The sequence below is a fragment of the Nannobrachium achirus genome (genome assembly GCF_963921795.1).
Source record: "Nannobrachium achirus genome assembly, chromosome: 1".
NCBI classification, from domain to species: Eukaryota; Metazoa; Chordata; class Actinopteri; order Myctophiformes; family Myctophidae; genus Nannobrachium; species Nannobrachium achirus.
In genome coordinates, this window is record NC_137810.1 from 31,633,271 (window position 1) to 31,651,365 (window position 18,095).

Consider the following 18,095-nt stretch of genomic DNA (forward strand, 5'->3'; position numbering starts at 1 on the left):
GTGGTTAATGTAGCCTATGTTATTTTTGTTCTGTACTCAGGTAGGCCTACAGTACTTGAGTAAATGTCTTAGTTACTTTACACCACTGCTATAATAGTATATTTTCACAAACTTGAATGTGTGCGTTTGTATTTTTCTTCTACTCCATAGCCTACTCTAAACATTTGCTTTTGACGTGATTAAATAGTTGTATTTTATGTCTGCCATATTCTAGGTCCTTGTCTATCAGTGTAGAGGGCCTTCCACGGTGCACACAGGTAACGACTGGACAACATATTCTCATTGAGGGGGATGATGAAGACAGCCCTTTCGTGGGGAAGCTCATCAAGCTCTTTGGTGATGGTGAGGAAAGTCCCATTTCCATTTATTACACTGCTCTTACATTATGGCAGTGGTTCTCAACCTTTTCAGGCGCGAACCCCAAAATAATATAAATATATATATATTTTAACTGGGGACCCCCCACCCTGCACAAGCACTCGGAATTGTAGGAGTTGGCATTACATTTAGTTTGACTATATCTATTCCATTGTGAAAATAGACGATTTACTTTCTCACGTGAATAATCAGACTATTAATCGAGTTAGTTGATTATAAATACATCTGTTTGAATCTTTTCATGTCGAAGAAGAAAAAAAATGCTTCTCGATTATTCGATTAACCTATTACATGAGCAAGTTGAAGTTATTATTATTGGTTCTAAATATCCACGAGTTTCCTACGCCCCATAGTGCATTGCGCAAACGTCTGCACCGAGGTTCCGCCGCCTATTTACAAGCTCACAACGGGTTGCATCTGCGACGCAACGTGAGCTTGTATGTCTGCTGTTAAACCCGGAAGTTTGGTCCTGATAGTCTCCAGTAAACTCCCGCGGAAACTTGTGGATAGGTTTTGATATATTTTTGGTTAATTGCCCAGCTCTTACTCTACGGTACTAATTAGGGATGTCCCGATACCACAAGTACGAGTACTTCATTTTTAGTACTCGCCGATACCGAGTACCGATACGAGTACAATTAATAATAAAAAATGTCTTTAAATTACGATTTTTTTAAATTATTTTTTTATCAGATGTTCCTCACTTTCTGGCTGTATATAACACATTACTGTAAATTGCATTGCTTTCCCAGAACATGGCACAACTGCCACACATTTCACTTTTTTTTTTTCAGGTTTAGCCCATGGCTAAATTGCTTGCTCAGGGTGGGGGCCTCAGACCTGTGAGGTATCCGCTCGGGTTCTCTCGAGGGGGTACCTCACGGGTACAGGTTCTGCTTGGGTTCTCTCTCTCCTCCCCCCCCCCACCCCCCCACCCCCCCTACCCTTACCTTCCCCTCCCCCTACACACGCATGCGCATGCAGCGCCTGTGTGTGTGTGTGCGTTCGTTCGTTCGTTGCTTCGTTCCTTCTTGTACATACGCATGCAGGACCTGTGTGTGCGTGTGCCCCTTGTTTGTCTTTCCCTTGTCTCTCCCTTGTTTCTCCCTCTCTCCTCTCTCTCTCTCTCATGGCTCTTTAGCCTTTGTAAAGTGTCTTGAGATAACTTGTTATGATTTGACACTTTAATAAAATTGAATTGAATTGAATTGAATTGAATGGAAATTCCTGTACTGTGCATGATCTTCTAGATCTGCTATGCTCAAACATTTTGTATTTTTACTTTTGATACTTTAAGAGAGAGAGAGAGAAAGGCGAAGAGGCGGAACACACAGGGTACTCGGGCGCTTTGTGAGCAGTATCTGACGAGTACCGATACCGCAAAATAGGCCGATATCGGGGCGAGTACCGATACCACGAGTACCGATACCGCATCCCTAGTACTAATATATCATCAGTAGTTGCACTGCAAAAAAGTGTTTGTTACATTACATATTTTCTATGTTTTCAGCCAGTGGAACACAGAAAAAGGCACTGGTTGACTGGTTTGTGCGTGTGGCAGAGGTGCCAAAAGGAAAGGTGAAATTACTGGGCAGAGAGCCACACCCACAGGAAGTATTCTACTACCAAGGACACTCATGTGACAATGAGATTGATGCCGAGTCCATCATTAGCACCGTGAAGGTAAATCAGAACATGGAGGTCAATGAAGTTCCAGTTTTGTGTCTTTGAACACCGTAAAAGTAAAGTGTTAATCTTCATTGGGTCACATTTGTGCACTCTGTGTTTACAAATAAATGAATACTGCTGATTTCACTGTTTATCCCTTGTATGTTTAGCTTGGACTGTCATTGTATTCATATTATTTACCCCCTTCTAAATGGCTGGCATTTTACCCACAGGTCAAGCACCTCCCTGAGGTGGCCCCATTCCCAGAGTGTGACAGCAAGGACACTTTGTACGTAAAGCGCTCCTGGGACAATAAGGTCTTCAGAGAGCTGGACCCGGCGCTGTTAGAGGGCTCCCCTGAGACCCCTCCTCCTGCTTCTCTCCTTCCCCGACCGAGCCTCCCTCCTTCACCTCCATGTTCTCCTCCTGCCGCCGCCCCCGCGTCCAGAGGCTCCTCTCGGCGTGCTCTTCCCACCCCCGACCCCACAGTCATGCGCAGGGCAGGCTCCGTGAACCACCCCCGGGGCACCATGAGCGCTGGCAAGATGGGTTATGGGACGGAGGCCGAGTCCATCCACTCGGCCTCCAAGCTGTCCGCCTCCAAGTTCCTGAGTGCAAAGAGGCAGGCCAAGATCACCAGGACGCCAGGCGTGCGCAAGAAACTGGAGCTCTTCAGCAGTGAGTATCTCCGAACCTTTTTGAACAAACTTTTCTTTTTAAGGCTAATTTATACTAGGTTTAGTGCCAGTGTTGCGGCCTGAAAATAGTTGATCTACAAGCTCGCAATGCCTCGCAAGTGTTGGTGCATGACATGATGTGCATAAACCAGGTATAAATCAGGCATTATTTTCATCAAATCGCTGAATACAATTATGTTATTTTCTCTGGTCCTCTAGGTCCAAGTAAGGAGATACTGGCACAGGATGATGTCCTTAGCCGGCTGTTAGATGAGGACATGGAGTCTGAGGAGATGGATTCTGAGGAGACGCTAGCCCAACAGCTGTCCTCCTACTCCCCACCACAGTCCTACAGCCTGAAACCCAGGAAGGCAGGCGGCGGCAGGCCCTCTGGGAGTCCGGATGGCATCCGCCTGAAACCTGCAGCTGTCAGTCTGAGTAGGCTGTCCTTCACTGACATGGATAATCAGTCCTCATCTGCTGAACATGACTCCGCCAGGTAAGGGCATATATGCTCACACAGTGTCCAAATGGTGATGCTTCATTTATGATCCTTAGCTCCCAACATTTTGCTGCTTCCACCTGTATGAGTGTCATATACAACTGTTCTTGATGCTTGATTTTAAGTACTTTACATGCCACTTAACCGTTCCAGCCTGCAACTGTACAGTACCTTTCAAAAGTTGATTTACATGACTGAAGTGAATAGTGTGATATATACAGTATATATAAGCAATAACTCACTTTTTGAGTGCTTTATTTGTGGATCCAAACTGTTCTGAGTCTAGGTAGGTTTATATGGAAAGTTCTGGACAAGACGATATTTGTGACAATTAGGGACATGAGTAATGTATAATAGTGAAACGAGAGTGCTCTCTTTTACAGTCTCATAGGTCAGCTGTCCTGTGTGTATTGGTCAGCGATGACTTCAGACTGACTCAACCTGCTGCGTTGTCCTTCTAGTTAGACTCATTGATTCCATAAGTCTGTCCTACCCCTTCTAGGGAGCTATTTGTCAGTTGTTCCCTGGAGGATGATGTTTTTGAAACAGGGTTACCAACAGGCTTGGCAAAGACCCCTAGGAAGAGACAAGCAACCCCCAGGAGATCTTATACCACAAGGGGGCAGAAGTGAGTTGGCCATCCTGTTTGATGGTCAGAGCACAGGGTGAACGCCTGCTCTAAGCCTAGAAACCACACACCGAAGGGGGATTTTACAAGCCAGCACAGCACGTTTGAATGTACTAATAATAAGAATATGGTAACAACGGGCACACATTTGCTGATTTTCTATTTTTGCCTTATGCAATTTAACACTGCTCAAAAAAATTAAGGGAACAAAATGTTCACTTAAAGGGATATTTCACTTTCAAAAAAGCTTTTGGTAATTTTATCATCTAATCAGGCTTTTATGAATACCCTGAACAGTTTTTAATTAGCTTGATTGAATATTTAGATATTTGATGTAAATGTTACCAGGCCCTCCAGGCCCAGGGCCTCTCCCCACACACGCCCATTGTAACTTCAAACTTCATTTTAACCATGATAGATTCATTAACTCATTGAATGCCAGCCTATCACCACTAGAGGGCGCCCAGTGACCAGAGAATAATAGAGATATGCTGGTAATGCATGCCCAAGCCCTGGAGCCATGACTTGCCTGAACACTTTCCTTTGTGCATGTACAGGAAGAGGATGAAGTTAGCTTGAAGTTAGCTATTGGCTACCAAGCATTTTAGAAGCCTTATTTTCGTCAACTTAGCCATGATTAAACCTTGCACACCTCATGCATGGGAAAAAAACAGAGAAGAATGAGCTCTAAAAAATCCAATGCAATCCTGGATTGCATTGGAGTGGATTTGTGCAGTTTGTTCACAGCTTTCAAACAAAAAAATCCGATTGGAAATCCGTTCAGGCATTCTTGAGATAATCGCCATTATGTTTTACATGTTATGTAAACAAAAATGGCTGCCCTGTATGTTAGATGGGGTTGTATGGGGGTGGAACATGCAAAATCGCGATTGAAATCATGTTCACCAGATTTGATGGGGTCCAAAAAAAAAAAAAAAAAATTCAAAAATCTTTTTTTTTTTTTTTTTAAAAGCCGAACTTGTTCGGGATCGGCACTCTACGATACGCTAATAAAGCCGAACTAGTTCGGGATTGGCACTCAATGAGTTAAAAACACCCATTATTTTTTCTGGTGACTCATACTACCCTCCTAATATGTGAGCAGGCCGTGTTTTTTCGATAACTTTTTTCATTTATTTTTAATAATTATTTTTGTTGTATTTCATTTTTTCCATTTTCCCAAATAATTATTAAAAATTAATAAAAAAAGTTATCGAAAAAAACAGCCTGCTCACGTATTAGGAGGGTAGTATGAGTCACCAGAAATAATGGGTGTTTTTAATGAATCTATCATGGTTAAAATGAAGTTTGAAGTTACAATGGGTGTGTATGTGGAGAGAGGCCCTACCACTGCTCCCTGTTGAATGTGGAATATCCCTTTAATTCTTTGAGCACTACTACAATATACTATACCCAAATAAATTAAGGGAACATTTTGTTCCCTTAATTTTGTTGAGCAGTATATGTCCCATGTTATACTTAACCCCATTATACTAACAAATAACATCTAATTTCTATTTTCCTACTTAGGCTGGTAGAGCACTGTAGTGCTGTGCTGGCTCACAGATCCTCAAGCTTTGAAACTGGTGTTGAACACATGGTGGTGTGTCATGAAAAGGAGAGCACAGTCAGCACACATCTTGCATACTTTTTCTTTTTTTCTTAATTTTCTTTTTTGTTGGGGATGTTTAATCAAAGACCTGGCACTGACTGGTCCTTAGGTGTCATTCACTGTGTCACGTGAGAAATGCACAGCCGGGTGAATACAAGTTAAATGTTATGGTTGGTTGACATGGTTGTGCGTGTATGTGGGTCATTTCACTTGGCCATTGCGTTACACTTTCAATGCAGTGTCATAATCCTAGAAGTGAAATCTGTCTTATGTCTGCATTCCTAGAGCTACCACTCCCTCTCGGAGGCTAGATTCATCTAGATCTGCCAGGCAACCTGCACTGGGGATGCTGTAAGTACCTGTGTAATGCCTCAATGACATGAGTAGTATTACTAATATATTTAAACACAAGCTAACTGTTCTCCTGACTTCCGCATTCAAGTACAAGCACTCACATAATACTTCATAATATTAGTACTGGTATTAGTATGTATTGAGTTCAGAGCCAAGATGATCAAAAACATTCTTTTGAGCAAGTGTCCTACATTATGATGCAGTACTTTTAGATTAGCTCCTTGACAGTGGACGTGCTTCAATATCTGTGCTATTTGTGTTCTTTTCTGCAGCGCGGAGGTGGACAATGAGAACTCTCCCGTGGTGCCGGCAGCCATGACACCACGGAGCTCCAAGAGGAAGTCGGCCCAGCTGGTGTCTTCACGCATCAGAAAGCAGATGTAAGTGTCGACTGAGAGACACTTACATGTAGGGTTTTTGTAGTTGTACCACAGTGTCAAGCGCCAGAAATAGCAGATATACAAGTCACAATATCATGTGATTCTGGTAGATCTGAGATTCTGCATCGCATCGCATTGTGAGGTTGTAGATCTGCATTTTTCACTGTCCACATGGACAGTAATTTTGGATCAGTATAAGTAGGAACATTTGCCAAGATGTTATTTAGTCTGGATTTGTCCTTTAAATGAAGAGGGTTTAACAGAGAGGACCATTGTTAAACCTTTAGATGTGGCACCAAGAATACACAATATTTTAATCTAAACAGCACATAAGTTTCCCAACAGTTCATCAAACTAATCAATTTATTCGAAAAACTATTTTTAAAAATGGATAAAATCACCAATGTACAACGCCTTTTGAGCTTGTAGATCGGCCATTCTTACGTACAACAAAAAGTAAAATGGGGCACAAGTGGACATAAAAAGAGATTTGATAAATTGAAAAAGTTATCAATAGAATAATTTGCTAAGAAGGTTACTGATCGTTGCAGCATATAGTATTGAGCTATGAACAAACATGAGCTATGAACAAACATGAGCTATGCGTTGTGGTTTGCTGCAGGAGAATGTTGGACACCCAGCAGGGCAGTGACTCGGACGGGGAGGATGGAGAAGACTTTCTCCCGTCTATGAAGGAGCTTCAGAGCAGCAGTGATGATGAAGAGGAAGGAGAGGAGGATGGAAGAGAAAAGGAGGAGGAGGAGGATAGTGAGGAGGAGGAGGAGGTGGTGAAGGTGAGGAAGAGTAAACGAGCGACGGCAGGGTCCCGCACACCTCGCTCCACACAGAAAACCCGCTCCTTGACCAGGACCCCTCGCAAAACTCCCACCAAGAAGGTACAGTCGTCTTGCCTGATGCCTGTCTAATACTCCCACTTGCAAGAGCTGGTTTCCAGGGCACTCAATAATGATAATAATAATAATACACTTGTATACTGTAGCACTGTAGCAAAACTATGTTACAAAGTGCTTATTATAGCTCTTTCTTTTTCCTTATCAGTCAAGCAACCTTTTATTTTATGTAGATTCTCGCTGCATTGCAATTTTTAAGAAAGATTTTACCTTTTTTATGGAAGCCTCCATTTTTAACTGTTTACCTTTAATGGACAGGTCACGCCCAGTACCCCACGGACGCCTCGTAATGCCACACCCAGTATCCCCAGCCGTACGCTGCCAGCCAGACAGCCCGCTAATGTTCTGGAGGAGGCCAGAACCAGGTGAGGGAACTTCTGTACATGATAGCCAATGTGCATTCTGTAGGTCAGTGCTTCTCAAACCTTTTAATTTAACACAACAGACTCCCTGTTTGGTATTTATTACGCCACAGACCCACAACTCTAGGTCTCTAAGGGTCCATTTGGTTCCTAACTTATAACTTAGCAAACTCATCAGAGGAGAAAAGTAGTGATGAACCATTTTCACGTGTCTTAAAATTAAATTGTAAGTAAGGATGCACATGCCATGAACTCATAAGTGTGTGTTTGTTCTCGCATGTATGCTCTGTCTACCAGGCTGCACGTGTCCGCTGTACCGGAATCTCTGCCGTGCCGAGAGCAGGAGTTTCAGGACATCTATAACTTTGTGGAGAGCAAGATCATGGATGGCACCGGAGGGTAAGTAGAAAGACCTCAGTCACCAATCCATGTGTTTACCACATGAACCCCAAGCATTCTTATTTCAGGGTGAACATTCGGCTGAAAATGTGGAGGTCGACAATCACACAGTGTGTTGGATTGTGATGCGTTGTGCTTTGTATTCCAGCTGCATGTATATCTCTGGTGTCCCCGGCACGGGAAAGACCGCTACTGTCCACGAGGTGATGCGCTGTCTGCAGCAAGCCACTGACATGGACGAGGTCCCTCCCTTTAACTTCATTGAGATCAACGGCATGAAAATGACAGACCCCCATCAGGCCTATGTGCAGATATTACAGGTGAGACGAAGTGACCTGGGATTCCCTCCGCTCCCTCCTGTACCTCAAACGTTCTTAGTTTTCAGATGTCCTGTGCTCTGCCTAAATAAATACCTTTTTGAATAGCAGTGAAAACTAAACCTGTGCACTCCATGATCATATGCATCATCTGCAGAAACTGACGGGGGAGAAGGCCACAGCCGACCACGCTGCAGCACTGCTGGAGAAGAGGTTCAGTAAACCCGCCCCCAAGAAGGAGACCACCGTGCTGCTGGTGGATGAGGTGACAAATCTTTTCTTTACCCAGAGGCCAGAGCTACAATGGCCTTCATTTGTTCACATACAACTCATCTTTGTATATGATTAATTATTGGGGTCGGTGCACTTTTATCAATTACGAATAATCTTTGAAGTTACAATCTGGATGATATTTGAGTTGTTAATCAATACCTGAAAAGCTGACTTAAAGGAGTACTTCACCCCCCAAATGACTTTTTTTTCTATCGGTTACTCACCCCATGGAGACTTGAGTTTTTTTTGTATTTTTGTCGCATTTCTAAACCAATAATTTGATTATAATAAATGTATTGATTGATTCCAGATGGAGATCCGGAATGAATGGGCCAACAAAGAGTCTCCTCAAATTATTGGCTTAGTTATGCGACAGAAACAAAACAATATTATCTAACTCAAGTCTCCACGGGGTTAGTAATCGATAGAACAAATGTCATTTTGTGAGTGAACTGTCCCTTTAAGCTGAAGTTAAGTTCTCCATATGAAAGCATTAGCATCTCTTTGCGTGTGCAGCAGTTGGTGTCTTAGTAGTAATGTTAGTATGTCAGCATGTTTGTTATAACAGCAACTCCAGTCCACAGATTGATGCTGTTCTTGACTTTGGCTCTCTACAGCTGGACCTGTTGTGGACCAGGAAGCAGAACGTGATGTACAACCTGTTTGATTGGCCGACACGGCGACACGCCCGGCTGGTGGTTCTGACCATCGCCAACACTATGGACCTACCAGAGAGGATCATGATCAACAGGGTGGCCAGCAGACTGGTGAGAGAGCCTTACGCCCTCATTTATATACTATTATTTACACTATTATATATTTAATCTCTTTTTGACGTTAAGGGTTTTCCGCTTGGTGAATGATGCATTTATATAACTAACAACTTTTAGCCAAAGCGCTTTACAATGTACATCATATTCACCCATTCACACACACATTTCACACACCGACGGCAGAGGAAACCATGCAAGGCACCAACCTGCTCATCGGGAGCAGGTTCAGGGTCTTGGGTTAGGGACGCGTTAAATGCTAACCTGCCGACGCTGGTGAATGCTAACCTGGTGAATGTTAACCTGGTCGGACCAACTCTGTCATTTTTGATAGAAAACGAGCGGCTCCGCCCAGAACTCAAATTGCGCGTCAGAGACACTTTGACGGTAACGGGGATCGAATTGGGAACCTTACGATTCACAAGTGGCCGCTTTACCTCCTGAACCACTGCTGCCCGCCTGAAAATCAGTTGTTTCTGTGAGCAATATGGCTGGCCAAGTTTGCTTCAACCCTGTCTTGACACAACAGGCCATATCAAATTCCCCTTAACCTCGATTTGCCAATTAAGTTTACCATAGAATTTAATATTTGTGTTGGCTTGCCTGTGTTTCTGTGTACACCCAGGGTCTGACCAGGATGTCGTTCCAGCCTTACAGCTTTAAGCAGCTGCAGCAGATCATCATGTCCAGACTAAATAAGGTGAAGGCCTTCGAAGAAGACGCTCTCCAGTTGGTGTCCAGAAAGGTAGCCATGATGGGCATCCATCATCTCAACATGTTCAACATGTTACGTTCGTTAGCACACTATATGATACTGGTTCTATTGGAGAAATGAATTAAATATATCCACTTTCCTAATCCTGTAGGTGGCAGCCTTGTCCGGGGATGCTCGGCGTTGTCTGGACATCTGTCGTCGGGCAACTGAGATCTGCGAACACTCGGCCTCTAACCCCTCCGCCACGGGATTGGTGGGAATGAGCCACGTGATGCAGGCGCTGGACGAGATGTTCTCCTCTGCATACATCAGTGCCATCAGGTGAGATTCTGTTGCTGAAATCGTTGAGCCGCTGACACATTTTGGCTATTGAACAGTGTTAAGTGATTACATTAGTATGTTTATGACCTGGAACTAGACTTGGTTATGGATGGGAGTAAACCTTCTATATGTTCTGATATAATGACATGGTGTGTCATGTGTAATCTGTATATGTGGTCAGGTGTGCATCGGAGCAGGAGCAGCTCTTCCTGAGAGCAGTCATTACTGAGTTCCGGCGGCTGGGTTTGGAGGAGGCCACCTTCCAACAGGTAAATCATACATACAACCTCATGGGGGAAAAAAAGACTTTATGAAATGTCCAAAACCGTTCCTTTATGGTTATTTTAGAAATGTTTTAAAAGAGTGAAAATAGCCGATCTACTTGTAGATCTGCAATTTTCACTACTTTTGTGCGACACACTTGTATGACGAAGAAAGTCTTTGATTTATGAAAAAAATATATATATATTTGAAACTCAGAGATACAAGGTTTCTGCCAGACAGTGACTAGATAGATTGTAACAAAGTAAAATGACAGATGCTTTCCCAGATTGAAAGGTATAACAACGTAGGCCTATAGGCTTTCCAATGTCGAAATGGGTTGACTCATGGCATTTCCACCTAATCCATCCCCATCCTTCGCTATACTATTGTTTCATTCCACGCTCCTCCCTCCCTCCCTCCCTCCCTCTCCCCCGCAGGTGTTTGTCCAGCACCGGGCCCTGTGTCGTGTGGAGGGTCTGGAGCCCCTCAGTGTCTCGGAGGGCCTGGCGGTGTGCCTGCGTCTGGGAGCGTGCCGCCTGCTGCTCCTGGAGGCCAGCCGCCTGGGGGTGCTGCAGCGCGTACGTCTCAACGTCAGCCAGGACGACGTGCTCTATGCCCTCAAGAGTGACTGAAGAAGAGCAGGATGCATCACATATTAACATCAGCACTACATGTTGTTTTATATTTGTGGTTTTCTTTTCTTTTTTCTTTCTTTTTTTTTACCCCAGTAAGAAAAGGTATTCGCTTTATGAATGAGGTAGACATCTTTAATCGATCATGTTTGGTACTGCTGCATCACGGTTTCACAAGAATCCCCTTCTGATTCGAATGAAAGACCCCGTAGCACTTTACATCTGGCCAATACAACTGCTGGTAAAAAAAAAAAAAAAAAAATCTGAATTATATTTATTTTAGAAGCTGTGTGTTTTTATTGAATATCTGTGTACGTGAAACTATGTCCTATTGCATTCTTTGATAATTCTTAGATGTTTGACAAAACTAGACCAAAGTCTAGTTTTTAATCTATTTCTTTCGTGAAATAGATTGGTGAGATGATCATATTGGTGGTGTTGATTATTTGCCTTATTTAAAATGTGATGTTTTGCTCTACCCAGAGCACCAGAGCGTTTTATGTTGGATCAGGTGCATTTTATTTCTGTTTAAATACTTGAATTTGGAATAAACATATTTTATATTATTATATAATCTTTACCTCTTTTTCATTTGACATGCATTACAGCATGTGAAAGAGGAACATATTTCTATATACATTACAGTGGGCAGACGTTAGAGGAGCGCACTTGTTTCCCCAATACTGCTGAAGTGTCCTTGAGGAAGGCACTGAACCCTCAACGGCTCCAGTGGAGCAGTTGGTCCGACAGTTAAGACTGGTTGTACTGGTCAGCTCCATAGAGTGATATATAGGTCAGCTCCCAGGTTTTAATGTGTCTACAGAATGTGCAGGGTGTTGCTGGAAATTAGTGCTCCTCATCTTCTACCCTGGTTAAGGGTAGAAGGGCTAAGGGCTAAAAGGTATATTTTACTTGAAACCAGTAAGACTCCTTAATCGGGAGATAAGCAACCGTCACGTCGCATACACAAACTTTAGAAGGCAATCGTAGCCGGGAATCAGGAGGGAATATGGGAAATGGGACAGATCCATGTTTATGACATGACTTTAGAGATATTGTGTATCGCTTTGTGTGATTTTAGGGCAAAATCTGTAGGAGCAGTGTCCAAAAATGTGATTTGCAAAAATTGGCCTGATGGTGGCACTAGAAGAGGGCCATGTGAGAAATTAGCGGAGGTTGTGGTTTGCCATCCAAGGGGAGTGTGTGCAAAGTTTGGCATCGATGGGGCCAACGGTGGCGGAGATAAGAGTAGTGACAAAAGTGTGACGTGACAGACAGAAGGAGAGAGCCGGTGGAGCTTTTCATAGTAACTTGCGCGCAAAAAAAAACATTGGGTAATTTCATTGTCTACTCTAAAATGCACTAATCTGTCATTTTTAAAACATTTTTGAGTAGTAGTATTAATTTCTTTAATTTGTATAAAAAATGTAACAAAAATATAGTTGCATATATATATTTTTGTTTAAGTCATTGAAAAATCACATCTCCTCAAACATTAGAAGGACAATATCAGTCACCAGAACAAAGGACATGTTTTCAATGAAAACACCTGGTTAAAATATAAACAAATATTGAATCAAGAATCTTAAAAACTGCACACAAAAGCCAGAGTAAACTTGACCCCAGAAGTAGTCCAGTGGACAGATCAGTGACAGTAAACTATGAAGACACTGTACCTTCTTTATATAATATGGCTGTTTAGAGGACAAGTGAATCTGTTGCATCAACTTGCATGAATTAGACATTTGCAATAAGTTAAGTTGCTATATATTCTGGAAAACCTTATTTCAACACTGCTGATGGAAAAAGAATCTTCAACGAAAGACACTGGAAAATCAAACCTTATAATTAATGGCCAAAAAGGAAGAGTTTTTATCCAGTTTCTCCACTGGAAAATGTAGATCTTTCTTGTATGCGTCTCTTAAATTGACACAGGGACTGTATTGCAAATTGCAGATTCACAAAATAAACACAAGACATACAATCATAAATACAATTAAATGAAACAAATTAAATAAACAAAAATAATATTGTAAATACTGGTAACCTTTACAGGGGTGAACGTTTTTAACCCTTTCCTATGTTTCACATCTCTTTCTTGTCGTATCCTGTATCCTCACATATAACTGAGTGTATGATATCCCAGAAAGGCACATTTGTTTTACGACTCCAGAAGACATGTGTATGATTGGGATCAATTTGTTCACACTTTCTCCAGCATGATTGTTGACTCTAATATAAATTCCCTCCATCCTTTTGATTGAGTTGTTTTTCTCACATATCATACCACATCTCTTCTGGGATATCCCTGCACCCAGCTCTTTTTCCACATTTATTCTTAATCTATAGGCCTATTGTTGAATCCTTTTTTTAGTTCATCAAATAGGAGTACAGATTGGACAGCTCTGGGTATAACTTCACTTCATGCCTGTCAAGAGTTTTATTATAGGGTGTATTTCATCCACTGCTTTTTAAAATTCTGGACTTTTACTTGTAAAAGAGCATTTCTACTTCTATTGTCGTATTGATACTTTTCCACACTAACCACTGTTTAGGATATCATTTGCACATTGTCCTCGTAAAAAATGTACTTTTCCCACACTAACCACTGGTTAGGATATCATTTGTACATTGTCCTTGTAAAAAATTAACTTTTTCCACACTAACTACTGGTTAGGATATCATTTGTACATTGTTTGCATGTGTTTGTGTGAAAATGTCTCCAAGCGTGTTCATATCTTGTGAGCTGTTAGGTGAGTTTAAATGCAACGACACAGCACCAGGTTGTGTATGCTCATGCTGACAGAGTTTGTAGTTGTAGTTTGAGCTGAACTCGTAGTTGTTGTCGGTGTAGTCTTAGCATTGCACTTATTCTCTTCACAGCAGTTTGGTGTGAATTTAGCAAAGACTTCCATCAGGGTTGGAAAGACAGTGAGTTGGGGAGTATTAGCACACAGACTTGCAGATGCACAGCCAAAGGTGTTACTAGTGATGGCCGTGGTCAGACTGGTCACTGCAGATAACAAAATAATACAAATATTTTTACACTCACATTAGAACAATCTCTATCAAACATTTAAGTCCATTTGATGATGCAACATGTTTGTACATAGTTTCTTTTGTGTTTTTGAGCGGTGGTCACACCGTCTCCATAGCGTGGCCGTGTGTGTAGGTATGTTAGTTTGTTTGTATGTGGGTGGGTCTGTATGTAGCCTCAAGCCTGTGTAGTACCTTTTCTGACCACACATGTTAAGGGAGGGGCGCTGTTGTCCAGGCCACACACACACACACACACACACACACACACACACACACACACACACACACACACACACACACACACACACACACACGGGGGGGGGGGGGGGGGGGAGAACCACCGCTCAGTTCACACGGGTGTGATTTTTTTCAACATGAATCGCTAGACATGACCTTTAAAAAATAATTCAGGCGTGAAATGACAGGCTACATTATTATAGTTAAGTTAATCCAATAATGCACAAGTCAGAGTGTGTGTGTTCTTAAATAAAATTGTTATAGGAATTTTGCAAGTGCTTAATGTTTCTGTCTGAATGAAGTGTGTACATTGTATGGGATGTCTTGCTATGGTGCTTTGGCACCGTCTACTCTAAGTTTCCTTGTTTACCTCAGTTAATGCCAGCTACCATCTCACAGTATGTAAACTAAAATCCCAGTCTTTGCCTTTACTTCTTACCAGTACCTTTTCTAGTTCCTGCCATTACATTGCCCAGTCTGTCTGTCTTGGAACAACTGCTCACCTACACTCTGCCTGCCTGCCTGCCTGCCTGTATGCCTGCCTGTGCCTGCCTTCTTCTTGCCTGCTAGCTGCTTTCCTGCCGTCCAGCCGTGCCAGCCTACTGTACCTCCTGCCTGCCTCTTCACCTTGTCCCCAGACAGTGATACTCACAAGCCTGCCAGACTACAGCCCTTCTCCTTCACTTGTTGTTAGCCTCTGTATATGGGTTCACCAGCCCGCTTATTAAGAATTCACTTCCAACAATTGTCGTATATAGTTTTTGAAGTTGTTTTCTACATTTTCAAGGATCCTATAATAGTTCTGTGGCTTCTTTAATAAAACGATTGCAGTCATTTTGCAAGGGCCAGCAGTTTCTGTTTGTAAATCATAAAACTGACCAGAATTAAGTGTTCTTTTTTCCCTCTGCTGGGATGTCATAACACAGCATAGTTCCTTGGATTTGTGAAACTACTCATAATATTACTCATAGTAATTTACTTCATAATGATCCTATACCACATACTGTATATCTAATAAATGCATGTCTTCATGTTAGAACTCACAATTCCCACTGATGCACTGGTCCTCATTTCCAACACATTGTATTGTGCTGTTGCATGCTGTGTCTGCCATGTTGTCACAGGTGAAGCATTCTCTGTTATTATTCTGTTGAGAAGGAACTGAAACGGAGCAGTTTATAACATAATCTTTATATTAGACTGAGTTTGAATATGAATTGTGCAAATCAGCTCAGTTGATGTTTCTTTTTCTTAATCATGGTTTTACCGTACATTTTAAGTTAAGTTAAGTTAAGGCTGCTTGGTTACAGTTTAATACAATTATCTATGATTATTTGTTGTTATTATAATACATATGGGTTTAAACTGAACTGTGTTGTGTTGTGTCGTGTGATTTAAATTCAATCCCAACATGGTAAAGCAACTGAATGAACAAATAAAGGTGTAGGTAATCTAACCTGAGATCTAGTTTTAAAAATCTCTGATTACAAATGGAAACAATGCCTGAAGATATACGAAAGTAAATTGAAAAATATCAAATTTATTGATATTGTTTTCTTCAAATAATTATATGAGCTGCAACTATACATACCAGACAAAGTCTCAGAGTTACAGCCATCTGTATTACAACAACGAATGGATGCAAAACCAGTCACAAGGTGTGCCATGTTAGCTGAAAAGGTTGTGTTACCAATCTTGGGACAGATGGCAGCTGTTGCACACTTCTTGACCACTTCTTGATGAGTACATGAGAAACCCATTGCTGCCACAACTGATGCAGAAAATGAAGTCACCATTCAATAATGTTGAATTAAAAAGTAATGTTATAAGTTATAACAGTTATTTATTTTTTCTTCACATAGGCCTACTTCACAGTACGATGTTTGTATTATTACTTATATTAAAACATCTCACTGTGAAGTAAAACATTTACTGATAAAAGTAAATAAATAAAAGTAAAGTAAATTAAAAAAGTACCTCCATATTTGAGAGTAGCTGATAGACAGAGCTGGTTAGCAGAACAGCTTAACAAGGTTGGGCTTCTACACAAATTGTCTTCGTCATCATTGCAAGTGTAACACTGACGGGCTGCATTGAAGAAAATATTAATGATAAAAAAACATTATATTTACCCTAAAGAGTGTAAATTATTATATAAACTATTATAATATTTCATAATTTTGTATATGGTTACTTACCACATAATGGCTTTGGCATTGTCGTAGTTGGCGGTGGTGTAGTTTGTGGTGTAATTGGTGGAGTAGGCCTAGTTTGTGGTGTAGTTTGTGGAGTAGGCCTTGTTGGTGGAGTAGTTTGTGGCGTAGTCTGTGGTGTAGTTGGTGGTGTCATCGGTGGTGTAGTTTGTGGTGTAGTCTGTGGTGTCGTGTATGGTGTAGTGTGTGGTGTAGTTAGTGGTGTAGACCTAGTTGGTGGTGTAGTCTGTGGTGTAGTGTGTGCTGTAGTGTGTGGTGTAGTCTGTGGTGTAGTGTGTGGTGTAGTGTGTGCTGTAGTGTGTGGTGTAGTCTGTGGTGTAGTTTGTGGTGTAGTCTGTGGTGTTGTCTGTGGTGTAGTGTGTGCTGTAGTGTGTGCTGTAGTCTGTGGTGGTGGGGGAGTTGGCATTGGTATATTGCACATATTTCTATCACAGCAGTTTGGTGTGAAGTTGCCAAAGACTTCCGTCAGGGGTGGAAAGACAGTGAGTTGGGCAGTATTAGCACACACGCTTGCAGATGCACAGCCAAAGGTGTTAATATTTCTGGCCGTGGTCAGACTGGTCACTGCAGATAACAATAGAATAAAAACATTTTTTCATTCACATTAGAATAATCTTTATCAAATATTTAAGTCCATTTGATGAAGTACGATTCTTGTAAATACAGGCTGTCAGGCTACATTAGTTAAGTATCCAATAATGCACAAGTCCAGTGCCATGTGTTCTTTAATAAAACTGTTATAGGAAAATGCTTTTTACCTGTACTCCATAAAACAGAATGAAGTGTGTGCATTTTCAGAGATGTCATAACACAGCATGAATCGAGATGAATTATTAGATGAATTATTTTGAACCATACTCTTAGTAATTTAAGTATTTAAGAAGAATTTAAGAAATACTCGTCCTAACAAACTGTGTCTATGTTTAAATGCTGTCTGTGTTGGACTCACAATTCCCGCTGACGCACCGGTCTTCAATTCCTTTACATTGTACTGTTGTGTTGCATTCTGTGTCTGTCTGGCTGTCACAGGTCGAGCAGTTTAGCACATTGTTCTGTTGATTAGGAACTGAAATAGAGCAGGTTTTGTTTTAGGCTGCTTGGTAGCAGTTTAATACAATTGTTTATGATTATTTGTGGTAGATATAATCAATCTGGATTTAAGCAAAACTGTGTTCCATGATTTAAATTCAATCCCAACTTGTTTCTGTCACCATAATGTACACCATAAAACTGAGATTAATTATTATTTTGAGCCATAATCAGTAATTTAAAACTTAAAGGTAGACTATGTAGCTTTAAGACTATATATATATATATATATATATATATATATATATATATATATATATATATATATATATATATATATATATATATATTATAATATATATATATATATATATATATATATATATATATATATATATATATATATATTATAAT

General features: G+C 41.2%; 1 protein-coding gene across 2 annotated transcripts; it reads left to right on the forward strand.

Moving 5' to 3' along the window:
- Positions 1-1,691: 1,691 nt before the first annotated feature.
- On the forward strand, positions 1,692-11,689 carry orc1 (origin recognition complex, subunit 1). 2 transcript variants are annotated; one of them, XM_080735766.1, is made up of 16 exons: positions 1,692-2,061; positions 2,280-2,724; positions 2,943-3,222; positions 3,728-3,853; positions 5,751-5,816; positions 6,092-6,199; positions 6,822-7,095; positions 7,369-7,475; positions 7,770-7,871; positions 8,020-8,191; positions 8,346-8,453; positions 9,079-9,228; positions 9,857-9,976; positions 10,098-10,267; positions 10,449-10,536; positions 10,969-11,689. In XM_080735766.1, the coding sequence occupies exons 1-16, from the start codon at positions 1,879-1,881 to the stop codon at positions 11,161-11,163; spliced, it is 2,694 nt and encodes an 897-aa protein (XP_080591892.1). In that variant the 5' UTR covers positions 1,692-1,878; the 3' UTR covers positions 11,164-11,689. The 2 variants fall into 2 exon arrangements, with proteins under 2 accessions (XP_080591892.1, XP_080591893.1); XM_080735767.1 differs by lacking the exon at positions 3,728-3,853.
- Positions 11,690-18,095: the final 6,406 nt, after the last annotated feature.